The 13,556-nt window shown below is 46.3% G+C and overlaps 1 protein-coding gene across 12 annotated transcripts in view; it reads right to left on the reverse strand.

Moving 5' to 3' along the window:
• EP400 (E1A binding protein p400) overlaps positions 1 to 13,556 on the reverse strand; it is a 108,759-nt gene that overhangs the window by 82,735 nt on the left and 12,468 nt on the right. For 6 of the 12 annotated variants that reach the window (XM_055404257.2, XM_055404255.2, XM_055404254.2 and 3 more), the window contains exon 2: positions 2,610 to 3,970. In XM_055404257.2, the coding sequence (XP_055260232.2) occupies positions 2,610 to 3,935 (1,326 nt within the window). In that variant the 5' untranslated portion in view covers positions 3,936 to 3,970. Of the gene's footprint in view, positions 1 to 1,006; positions 1,118 to 2,609; positions 3,971 to 6,807; positions 6,969 to 13,556 lie in introns of all 12 variants that reach the window. The other 6 variants (XM_055404251.2, XM_055404252.2, XM_055404258.2 and 3 more) reach the window with 2 other exon arrangements.

The following is a 13,556-nucleotide window of genomic DNA, read 5'->3' on the forward strand; positions in this document are numbered from 1 at the left end:
GGACGTCACCGGAACAAGAGATTAAATTTGCACATGAGCTGTGGCTTAGTCATAGTAAAAGTTACTGTACAATTTCCAGAACTGACTGTTATACTATGGTTAGACCAGATGACACTGGTACCTGATGCTACATGCTCTAGTACTTAGGGATACAAGTGCACGAATATGATGTCCACAATTCACTCTCAAACAGTTTGGGGGGAAATGTGTCTGTATGTACATATAAGATAGAGAAAATGAAAATAATGCAAATGGGGTAAAAGTTAACAACTGGTGAATTTGGGTACAGGATGTAAGGGGAGTTCTTTGTACTGTAATTGTAACTTTTATATGCATTTGAAATTATATCAAAGTTAAAAATTAAGAAGCATTTTAAGACATACCACCACAAGATTAAACTGCTTTCAGAACCTAGCATAATCTATTCCAAAATGACTAGAATCTAACCTAAACTTTTAGATTCTTGGCATTTATTAATGTAACACTGAGTGACTTAATTTTCAAAAATTAATCAGTCTGCATTCAATTAACATCCATTTAGAGGCGTAAGGTCTTGATAGTTCAAAACTATGTTTTACTTTAGGGTTTCTTCCAGCTACAGAAAACAGCAAGTTATCTATATAATCTTTCTTTCTGCTCTGTTTGCACTGTTCTCAAAAATACAGATAAAAGACACAAGAAAGAACCAACATTGAAAACACAGCACACAGGAATCCTGAGCACACATTCAACAGGACTATAGGTATTAGATGACATGCATGCTGAAGCTACTACTGCGTTACAGGTCAATACACACAAAAAAATAATGCATTAAGGTCTGTGTTGTCATTTATTCATGCAATTTAGTTGTATAATTTTATATGCAAGAAGACTTTTTTACTTTTTTAAAATAAGGAATGGGCTCTGGAAAAAAAATGCTGAAGAGCAAATAGTAAATTGAAGGTTAAAATATCTGGATGAGGAAAAGTTTCGGATGAGACTACATTTTAGAACCATCGAAAAGTACCTGAAATGGTTGCTGCTGGGATGAAAAAGCAGCAGAAACATTTGGAGGAAGCTGGGTTGCTATAGCAACAGGAGTACCAGTCTGCCCATCCTTTCCTGTCACAACCTTTACCTGAGAGGAAATATTTTGAGAAAAAAAGGCAACATAATTTTTAAGACTGCTCAAAATTTTGTTAGAATTTTACTGCTGATAGCTCACCAATGTCTGGTGTTTAAAAATGGAATGTTTTTGCATCAAATCCTGTAAAAGGACACTGAACTAATTTATGACAGATTTATAACATAACACCCTAACTCAACTGCAAATCTTGAAGAAACTCCAATTTAAGTCACAAGTACAATATCCTTCGATTCTGTAACTTCAAACTTTAAACATGGGAATGGCAGACAGTCTTCAAGTAGCAAAGCCCTGACAACTTCAGAGGCAGTTTGCACCCTGGCCTACTGCGTGCAGGTCAGAATGGCAATGACAGATAAAGGGGACTGAGCCTACAGACAACATTGGTGTACAAACATAAAGAGAACTGAACTTCACTGTTTCATGGCAACAGAGGGGAAACCCTCAAAAAAATCATATAAAACCTTTTAGAAAATAAAAAATGGTTCATCCTGGAAAGGGTGTTAAAGAAAACACCAAATGGCAAAGCCACACATAATAAATACCAATGAGGAGATGAGCAAAGAGGCCAGCTTTTGTTCACCAAAAGCTGATTTCTTTGCAGAAGAGCTGACAGAAATTTACATTATTTTAGCTGTATCAAAAAACAAAGTAAGTCCCACCAACATAGTATACAGTACACAACACAAAGGCACAAAAACAGTGCATCACAGTGCACCTCACTGTCACCCTATCTGATCAGCTTCATTCTGAGGAAGTATAAATAAAAGCATCTTAAGAATCACTAAGGGGCTGAAAAATCCCAACTGGGAGGATTTATTAAGCACCCATTCCAGACACCCAAAAATCTCACCACCTAAAAAGGAGTCTTATCTTAAATATCATTCTGTATGTATCTGCAAAAGTGTGAGTTAAATACATGATCTTAAATCTAAGACACTGACAAATTGAAAAAATTCTGCTCTGCTGTAATAACCATATTTTATAAAGATACCTTAAAAATATATCTAGTGATTTAAATTTCATCTGATATACTATAACAAGCTGGTGATTCAAATTCTTTCTTTAAAAATGATATCCATGCTGTTTTTAGTGGGTGGACCTACAGAAGTAAAATGTGAAATCTGGGGAATCGGCAGGACGGTGGCCACGCCCCTGGCTTCTGCAGGCTCTTCAGGGCTGGGCAATGCCCAGACACCTGGCAGAGCACAGGGGAAAGCTGGGTCACGCCAGGTTAGTTCTCCAAACCAGGGAGGTGTCGCTGTTCTAAATGAGCCAGCATTACTCACAGCACCACTCTGCACCATCTTCCCTACTAGACCAGCCCTTTCCTTCCATGAAGGAAAAAACAAATCCATTCTTCAATTTTACTCCTGGATGAAATCCTCATGAGACTGCATCTTATACACACCCCAGGCTCACAGACTACTTTTCATTTGAAGTTGTGTAGACTCAACTCCACATAGAATGACCCGCTGCTTCTCACCTCATCATTGATAACCTCAGACTTCTCTTCTTCCTCCTCCTCCTCCTCTTCCTCTTCTTCTTCAAGGTCCAAATCATTCTGCCTAAGATAAGCTTGTAAAGGGGCATAATGTTTCTTCTTAAACGCTAAGAAATCCATCATGTTCCCCTGAAGGTGTTGCAGGAAGAACAGTTCGACCAAGTACTCCTTGAAGGCCTCCTTCAGCGCCTCCATCTCCCTGTAGTGGTAGTCCAAGCACTGCTTCCTCATCTGAGCCAGCTCCTGGGAGGCCGGGGGGATCTCCTCCAACTTTCTGGGAGCCTTCCTCACACCTGTGCTCCCCGCAGATGACAGAGGAAGGCTGGAGAGGCCCGGGGGCACTGCAGTCCTGGAAGGGCTGGTGGGGGGCGGTGGGGACGTCATCCCAAACGCCGAAGTCCCCCCGACCCCGACACCAACCCCGGGGAGCAGAGGTCTGGTCAGTGGTGGCCCCTGCAGCACCTGCTGCTGCTGGATCAGCTGCCCCTGGATGATGCTGCTGATCTGGGGCGGCAAGCTCGTCGTGGTGATGTGGCCAGGGCTGGACAAAGGCTGCAGGCCCGCTCCGCCCGCGGCCGCGGGGCTCTGAGGCCCCAGGTGGTGGACGGTACCCCCAGACTGCGCATGGGGCTGTGAGAGTCTCCGTTCTCTGCTGACTGTGATGGGTGCCCCCGTGTGCTGCAGCTGAACCTGGGTGCCTGGAGCCATCTGCGCCAGGCCCGAGCCCTCCTGGAACACGAAGTGGCCACCGCTGGACGGGCTCAGGCTGATCTGCCTCACCAGCACGCTGGCATCCACGAAGCCCCCGGTGGGGCTGCTGCTGCAGAGGCCCAGGCCGGGGCCGGGGGCACCTGCCCGCACGCTCTGCAGGCCCGGCCCTGGCCCGGGACTGGGCTGGGTAGGGCTCTGAGTCTGCACCTGCTGCGACAGTGGCGAGGTGACCTGGATGTACGACGGAGACCCGTGCTCAAACCGCCTCTGCTGTGCGCTGAACTGGAATCCTGGAGAAGTGGGGCTGGGCAGCGGCAGGGGGGCCAGTGTGATCTGGGGGTTTCCGCCCACCACCGGCCCCACATTCTGAAGGGCGATGTTCACATTCTGCCCGGCCACAGGACTCCGATTCATCAGCTGTGAAACTTGGTAACCGGGGGACTGGGGTGCAGATGGGCTCGCCGCCGGGGCGAAGGGTGTGGCGGGGGACTGGGGGGGGTTGGGGTGGGCCTGCTGCTCTTCTCCTTCGCTGCCGGCGAAGGCCCTTGACCTCTGCAGCTGGTGCTGGACATTCTGAGGGCCGCTGCCATGGTGCATGATCGCCCTCCTCTTTTATCCAACTTAATGTTCTCCTGAAAAATCAAAGTTAAAATCAAGTTACTTAAGGGCACATAAAACCATCTGATCACTACTTGTTCCTAGTACCACTCAACAGCCCAGGACAGGGGTTCTGAAAGGATATTCCCACCAGCATCTGACACAAACCACTGTCTTCCTGAGGAGATGGCGCTGGAGACCACCTCCTTCGGCAGACGAGGGACAGGGCCTTCTGGGTCTCACTGTGCCTGGGGCCAGGACAGCCTGGCAGGAGCAGGTGAGTCCCAACCAGCTCCTGAGGAAGGTAACTAGCCATTACCTGCTCAAGGCCAGCAGAATCTGAGCTTGGAGCTGGCGCTCGTGGCTGGCACACTTCTTCCAGGGAGGCGAGCAGCCCTGCTCCACGCCCCACAGGCTGGGGTGATCCACCTGTCTCTTCAGAAGAGGGACGGCGCCCAGGAGGCGGTCGGTGACTCCCACCGCATGCCACCACTGAGTGTCACCAGAATAGAGCCCCTGCCTTTCACTGGCCGGCAGTTTTCATAAACATCTGTGCTATGGCCCCGGGAGGTACCCCTGGGTTACTTGAGTGCAAACACGCACAGCCCCCATCCCAGGTCAGACACTGCGTTCCTGGAGAGAGGGCCCTGGCCTGGGTGTCAGTCTTACACCTCAGCCCTCTTTACAAGCTCATCCGGGGGGGGGATTTCAGGAAGAAAACCTCAGGAGAGAGGGGAATAGCAGCCAGGACTTGGATCCCCGTTCCAAGAGAGTCCCCATTCCAGGAGAGTCCTGGTCAGGGGTTCACCTACTCTCTGGGAGCTGGGACACAACTTCAAAGGGGCTTATGCTGAGTGCAGTGGACTAGACGAGGAGGTGGGAGAGGGGATGACAGGAGAAAGGACAAGAAAAAGCAGAGCACAGAGACAGAGGAGGCCAATTTAGAGATGGAGCAGGGAGACTGCTCACAAGTCACACCTGGCCAGAGCCTCAAGGCCTGCAAGGGGACGAACCCCGCTGGGAAGAGAACGACAGCCTCAGCCTGTCTGCTCCCCACCATGGCTGGGCCACAGACACAGAAATACCCTCCCACCATTGAAGAATCTCAGTCTTCACTGACACACCTAGCTCCCCATCTCTGGTGTTCCTTCCTCCACTCCCCCACCCCGCTCCAGGGAAAAGCAGGAAAGTGACGCCTTTCATCTTGAGGGCATCACTATTATCACACTGAGAAGACAGATAAGGGGTGAAAAACATTACATACCAAAAGTTACAAAACTTACAAAGTGAAAATACACATTTGTATGAAAGCTCCCAGACCTGGGCATCTGGCTAAAACACACAAATACATGAAATCAAAAGCTACAGAACTCATGGGATGAACAAGTACAGGCTGAGAAAACATAAAAACCAGTGCCTATGCAAACTAGAAGGCACTTTCTGCTCTGATGACTAGCTCTGAAGATAGAATCTAAAGATCACAGGCAAGCTCAGAAAGCACAGCTGAACAGGAAATCAGGACCACAGCAAAGGACAGCCTTAATTATCAAGCCAGGAGCCCACTGCCCCCTCAGCCCCAGCAGAGAGAGCCCAGCAAAGTAGGTGGGAACTGTGAGTTGGGGGACACAGCTTGGGAGGGGGACACAGCTTGGGAGGGGGAACTCTCCCATGCTGATGGCTTTCAGAATGAGCTTTTGTTCCTGATCTTTTTAAACAAGCGTTATGAGGAAGATTCATGTAGAACAGACACAAAAATAGGATAAGGAGACTACATTGTGATCACTAACATGCTGAAAAAATGTGGAGGGATAATGGAAAAGGATATTTAAAAAAAGAATGTCTATATGTGTGTAACTGAGCCACTGTGCTGTACAGCAGAGTCTGACACAACACCGTCAACCAACACTTTGCTGTTGTTGTTGTTGTTATTATTCTTTAGTCGCTCAGTCATGTCCAACTCTTTGCAACCCCATGGACTGTAGCCCGCCAGGCTCCTCTGTCCATGACATTTTCCAGGCAAGAATACCAGAGTGGGCAGCCATCTCCTTCTCCAAGGGATCTTCCCAACCCAGAGAATATACCCACATCTCCTGCATTGGCAGGCAGATTCTTTACCGATGAGCCACCAGGGAAGCCCAAATCAACACTACTTCAATTAAAGAAAAAACCATGGAGGGAGACAGAGCAGATGTCAGAGGGCTCAGAGCTTAGAGTATGCTTAGCAGGGTCAGACAACGGTGGGAGAGCAGACCTCATTACCTGTGACCCAGTAATCTGACCTCTGTAAATCTCTAAGGAAATTCACCTACCAACTTTTTAAAATTATGCTTAAAAATATTTATGACAGAACAATGCAGTGAAAGTAGAAAGAGCAACCAGAAATATCCAATACTCAAGTTCTAGATAGAGAACGTGGAAGTGTCTAAGTGTTAGTCATTCAGTCGTGTCCAACTCTGTCACCCCATGGACTGTAGACCGTCAGGCTCCTCTGTCCATGGAATTCTCCAGGCAAGACTACTAGGGTGGGTTGCCATTCTCAGTTTTTCATATATATTAATGAGTGAAAAAAGCAGGATATCAATTGCACAACTTAGAGTTGACTCACTGGAAGAGACTCTGATGCTGGGAAGGATTGAGGGCAGAAGGAGAAGGGGACAACAGAGAATGAGATGGCTGGATGGCATCACCGACTCGATGGACATGAGTTTGAGTGAACTCCGGGAGTTGGTGATGGACAGGGAGGTCTGGCGTGCTGTGATTCATGGGGTCGCGGAGAGTCGGACACGACTGAGCGACTGAACTGAACCCTCCTCTGTTAAAAAGTACAAATTTTAAAATGTCTACTAAGATATATGGAAACATAAATACTGACCTTCACCTGCCGAAGACGTAAGACACCTGAAGAGCCACACAATGGAGCCGCCTCAGCCGCACAGAGGCTGAGCTACAGACACACCCACACCACGAGGACGCCAAGGAGCACGGCCAGACACAAGGACCACTGACTGCCGGCCACTGAACTGACAAGACATTCTGGAACAGGCAAAACCACAGGGACAGATTAGACAGAATCTGAGAGGTGGAGAAGGAGCTGCGAAAGCAGGCGGAAACTTGGAGGCATGGACCCACTTCTACATTTGATTTGCGATGACGGCTACAAGAATGAGTGTGTCTGTCCAAATTCATAGAACTGTAAACTACACCTCAACTTTTTAAAAAGGTTCCTGACTTCAGTGAGCTTACAAGTCAAGTTAAAGGAACAAACCCAACCAACTATAAAGAAACTACTTATCTAAAACAGCATCCTCCCAAAATATGGTAGAGATACCCTGGTGGAAACCAAAGCCACCACCAAGGGCAAGACAACTTTGAAATGGTGCTGGCGATGTTCCTAATTGTAAGGTCTGTCTGAAGCAGCTGGAGCGAGCTGTTTGGCTCACAATTCGGAGGACACTGTCCAGGAGCAGGCCGAGGTTGGCGAGCTGGGTCAGGGCACCGCCACAACCTGTGACGAGCAGGGACAAGTCCTCCAACCGCTGCGAGCAGTGCCCACCAGTGCCACACGGGGGACAGGGGGCAGGCATCTGCGTGGCTGCTGCTGTGGCAGGACAGTGCTGACATCACAAAGGCGCACATTTGGTGCCAGGAAACCACCACCCTAAGAAATACCTACCTGGGCCCTGTCCTTAGTGCAGGACAGGGGTCCCAGGTGAGAACTGGAAAGAGTGAGGGGAAAGGGCTCAGAAGCCGGGGTCCTGATAGCAGCTGCTCCCACCCCACCCCCACTAGGCTGAGGCCCAGCCCCCCCAGCCCCTCCCGCCCCAGTTGCTCTTCTGGGCGTTGCCAGAGTCCAGGCGGCCAGGCATTGGGAATCCTCTTCCTTCAACAGGCAGGGAGCTCAGGTCATGAGCCATCTCCCACTCGGCCCCCACATCTCCCAAGACATATCCGGCCCTCCCGCCAGTCAGTCTCCTGCTGTGAGTGGTTGTGCTCTGTAGTAAACAGCCCGCAGGATGGAAGGAAAGCAAGGAGAAGGGGACAGGAAGGAGGGTGGAACAGGCCTTGGACACACAGTTTTAGATAAAGTGTTAGTTGCAGGCCTTGGAGCATGAATTCAGGGCAGAAGAGACAGACAAAACACGATGTGAGTGAAGAGAGGACAGAAGCCACAAAGAGTGTCCAGAAATATTTTCAAGTGGAAACTCCAGAAGGCAATTTGGCAGCAGGTGCAAGAGTCTTACAGCACATTCACATCTTCTAATGCAGTCATCTGACCTTTAGACCAGCCTTAGAAAAAAACATCAGAGTTGTGTTCAATATGGGCTTCCCTGGTGGCTCAGACGGAAAGAATCCACCTGCAATGCAGGAGACCCAGGTTCGATCCCTGGGTTGAGAAGATTCCCCTGGCAAAGGGAATGGCTACCCACTCCATTATGGATGTTCACTATATTATTTATAGCAGAAAGCTAGCATGCCCAACAATAAATATCACTAAATTTTGATTCATCTATGCAAAACAGTATTAATACTGAATATGTGACAGTGCACACATTACTTTTTTCCTGCTACCTTTCGCTGCTTTCCAAGCTTGTCCTTAACTGGTACATGCCATGGTCATTAGTGCTTTCACCAAATACTCTGATCCTCCTGGAGTATTTGGTAAGCATCTCCCAACCGTGTATCAAGTGGTCACGTGACATGCTGTGTCAAAAACAGGGGCATGCTGTCGGCCACACTGACTTTCTCCTGCTTTGATGGTTCACAGGAGCACAGAGATGAAGCCTCAGGGAGCATGATAAGCACGCTAACTTCAGGAAACATGTGGTGGGCACTCTGCCCTGCCTTGGAAGTCACAGACATCTGGGGTGTACCTGTTACAGGCATCTGGGGTGTACCTGTTAACTGCAAGAACTGGGTGTATCTTGGCTGATCCAGCACACAAAGAAAACAATAAATGCAGTGAGTGACAGATACAGAGACCAAACAGTGGTTGCCAGAAGGGAAGAGATGGGAGGGGGCAAATGGGTGGTTTTTCCCATTTGCAAAGGGAAGGGAATTAAGCAGTACAAACCTCCGGAAGTACAGTAAGTCATCCTGGGCACTGGGTGAAGCATGAGGAAGGCTGGCAGTGATACTGTAACAACTCTGTACAGATGTTTCTAGATGTAACAGATGGCTACTAGACTCATCACAGTGATCATTCCATAATGTGTGCACACATCAAATCATCATACACCTGAAACTAACATAACTGTACACCAACGATCTTTCAGCTAAAACTAAAAACAAGAAAACTCTTCCTCGTAGAAGTGACTCCTCACCCTCCACTGCAGCCCATCACACAACCCCAGCAGTTCTCGGACGTAAGACACAAGGCTCCGTTGATGTATCTCTCTTTGCCTCTGCGACTTTTGGCTGTGGTTCACCCAGGGAGCCTCTCAGGGTTCCATGGGATCCACAAATGGGTGCCTCACCAAGAGCTGCAGACCAAAGAGAAAAATGCCTCCTACAGACAGATGCCGTTTTTAAGACTCTGACTGATGCTGAGACTTTTAAAATGTTTTTTTTTAAGCATTACTAAATTCATAACAGCTTTCTGTGAGGCTAGAGAACTAAAATCCAGAGTTTCTTAGATCAATCCATTTTAAAAAATAAAAGTCAGGGACTTCCCTGGCAGTTCAGTAGTTAAGACTCCACTTGCACTGCAGGGGGCACAGGTTCAATCTCTGGTCAGGGAACTAAGATGCCACATGCCACACAGTGTGGCCAAACATTAAAAAAAAAAAAAAGGAAAAGAAAAGTCAGATCTACTCCTGAGGTCCACCTACCCCCACACCTCACATCATTCACAAAAAAATTACTCAAAGTGGGGAACTCAAACCATAAAAATATTTTAAAACAGATGAGAATATCTTTATAATCCTGCAGTGAAGAAGAGTTTCCTAAACATGTTATGAAACCTAGAAACAATATTTATTTTTAAAAAGCATTAACAACTGACAAGTCTACTAAAGAAAAACATTACAATACAAAAGAAAGAGGGATAAAAAAAATATTTGAAGCCTATATGACAAAAGGTTATCGATCCTTAAGAATTCCCACAGAAAGAGCCAACAACCCAAGAAATATAAACTGGAAATTCTGCAAGAAATTCAAATGACAGAAAAACACCAAAAATGCTTAACCTCATTAACAACGAAATATGAAATAAAGTGAGACACCTATTTGTTGTTTCACAGGTGAGTGAAAATCAAAACACTGATAATATTCAGGTTCAGTAAGGCTGCTGGGAAATGGAGAACCTGCCATACACACGAGGGAAGGAAAGCAGAGATCTGGCTTGCTGGAAGGTAACGTGGCATCATCTGACACAGTGCTAATGTACACTGATCAGGGAACTCAACTTCCAAGGATCTAGTCACAGGAATATACAATTGTCCAACGACGTTCACTGTAATATTTATAAGGTCAAAACTGCAAACGGTGTAAATGCTCACCTATAGGGAACTTTTAACAAAATTCAGTATAACCACTCCTTAGAAGCAGTCACTAAAAGAATGGGAAAATACTTGTATGTTCAGAAATTATTGTTGTTGCTCAGTAGATAAGTCATGTCTGACTCTGCGACCCCACAGACTGTAGCACTCCAGGTTCCCCTGTCCATCACCATCTCCCTGAGTTTGCTCAAACTCATGTCCATTGAGTCAGTGATGCAATCCAACCATCTCATCCTCCGTCACCCGCTTCTCCTGCCCTCAAACTTTCCCAGCATCAGGGTCTTTTCCCAAGAGTTGGCTCTTCACATCAGGTGGCCGAAGTACTGGAGCTTCGGCATCAGTCCTTCCAATGAACACTCAGGGTCAAGCTGAGTGAAGCTGAACATCTGTGTAGCATATGTTAATGTATGTATATGTATACACATGTTTTTAAAGCTCCAGTGTGACAATACACATATGGGTGTATACATATTTCTAGCTGTCTCTGTACACATTAAAAGAAACATCTCTGGCCAACCACAGTTGCATGCAGAGGAAAGGAGGGCTGCTGGAATGGGCTCACTGATGAACCAGCAGCATTGAGAACAGTGCCTGTACATCACAGATAGCCAGTAAGGGCCTGGTGAGTAAACGAGTAAATGGAAAAAAAGCAGAGATGGGCAAATTGCTGCAACATTAGTTGCTGAAAACCAAGACCAAGGAGACACACAGAGCCAGGTCTCAATGTGTTGTTCCATCACCTGGGGAGTTCTCATGTCGCTCAGAAAGAGATGCTGGCAATCATGGGCACCCTGACCATCTCAGGTTTAGTCTGCATGTCTTCACGGCCCGTGAGGGGCTCTTTGAACCAGATGCTGTGCACTGGACATGGGGGCTTCTCCCGTTCAGAAATGGCCCTCTTGATAGTACAGTATAGTAATATTTTTCCAAAATATCCTCTAAAAATACTTTGTTTAGTCTGTATGATGTTATCTGCTGTTTGGATTTATTTCAAATATTTTTAAATCAGGAAACTTCCCATAAAAATGCAAGTTGTCAGCTTCGTTCATTAGAAAACTCCAAATACTTGCCACACTGGGTCGCATCCCACCCAAAAATAAGAAGCAGGAGCTGAGCAGAAGCTCCAGGCCACCGGGCTCACTGCGGTCACCACTACAGTAGTGTGCCTTCCCACACCCATGCCCAGGGCCAGGCTCTGTTCATTGCCCAGGGAGCACAGTTATTAGCCTGGAGAAATATTTCTACTACACTATGAAGAGGGCCAGATGGTCTGGCCTGCCAGAAAAAGGACCAGGTCCACAACTTCCTAACGCAGTCACCAGCATCGACCAGAACCCAGACCTGGGCTTCTTAACCAACACCAAAACACTGTTTCGGGATGTCTCTACAAGGCTGCTCACGAGCAATGAACCAAATGCTTGATTCAATTCAGTCAACTAAATGCTTGATTCGCTCCTGGCCTATATTTATAACATGGGATTTTCTATTGCAAACATCCATAAAACAAAGTAAAATTTCAAGATAGGACCTGAAGCTGAATTTCTCAAGCACATTCACACTGTAAGCCCATCACTCATAATAAAAGAAAAGTGAATTAAAACTAAGCTGAAACATCATTTCTCATCTATCAGCCTAATAAAATTCAAAGGCCAGACACGGGTGCGGCTCTGGGGAATCAGGCCCTCCCAGCTCTGTCCAATCCGACACAGGGGTCTGGCACCACTGAACAAAACTGCAGATACTCTTACCCTTGGGCCCAGCAGTCCCACTACAAATTCACCAGGAATATCCACCTCCTAAATGAAAACACATGAGCACAAAGCTTATTCATTATGGCATTATTTCTAAATGCAAAATACCAGAAATAAACTACACATCCATAATATTTCAGAGACTGATTGACTAAATTATGGCACATTCACTTTAAAAACTTCGTATAAGAAAGGGAAAAAGAAAGATGAACTAATGGAAGGATAGAACTATACCTTTCCTGCATTCTTCTTTTTTTTTACAAATTCTAACAGACATTCAAAGAAGACTTACTGCCTATCCTTCTCAAACTTTTCCAAAAAAAATGAAGAGAAAGGACTTCCCTGATGGTCCAGTGGTTAAGACTCCATGTTGTCAATGCAGGGGGTTTGGGTTTGATCCCTGCTAGGGGAACTAAGATCCCATATGCCACATAGTGCAGCATCTCCCCTCAAAAAAAAAAGAAGCAGCAATATTCCCAAAATCATTTTACAAAGCCAGCATCACTGATAATGTAAAACTAGACAACACCACCACAAAGAAAATTACAGGTTAATATCCTCAATGAACAGAGGTTAAAACCCTCAACAAAATATTAGCAAACTGAATTCAATGATATATTAAAAGGATAATATACCTGTGATCAACGAGGACATATTCCAGGGATACAAGGATGGTTCAACATCAGCAAATCAATGTGATACACCACATTAACAAAATGAAGGATAAAAATCATAAGATCACCTCCACAGATGCAGAAAAAACATCTGACAAAAACTTAACGTCCATGTAGAATACAAACCCTTTTAACCAAGTGTGTATAGAGGGAACATACCTCAACATAATAAAGGTCTCATATGACAAGCTCACAGCTATACCATACTCAACAGCGAAAATCTGAAAGCATTTCCTCTTGTATCAGGAACAAGACAAGGATGCCCACTTTTGCCACTTGGATTCAACATACTTTGGGAAGCTCCAGCCAGAGCAATCAGACAGGGAAAGGAAATAAAAGGCATCCAAATTAAAAACGAAGCAGGGACTTCCCTGGTGGCACAGTGGGTAAGAATCTGCCTGCCAATGTAGGGACACAGGTTCAATCCCTAGTCCAGGAAGATTCCACATGCCGCAGAGCAACTAAGCCTGTATGCCACCACAGCTACTGAGCCTGCGCTCTAGGGCTGGTAAGCCACAACTGCTGAAGCCTGTGCACCCAGAGCCTGTGTTCCACAACCGAAAAGTCACTGCAATGAGAAGCCCGTGCAATGAAGAGTAGCCCTCACTCACTGCAACCAGAGAAAGCCCAAGCAAGGCAACAAAGACCCAGCACAGCCAAAATTAAATCAAATTTATTATTTTAAAAAGGAAGCAGTAA

This window comes from Moschus berezovskii, chromosome 19 (genome assembly GCF_049115385.1).
Source record: "Moschus berezovskii isolate FMDL1 chromosome 19, NW_MosBer_1.0, whole genome shotgun sequence".
Lineage (NCBI taxonomy): Eukaryota > Metazoa > Chordata > Mammalia > Artiodactyla > Moschidae > Moschus > Moschus berezovskii.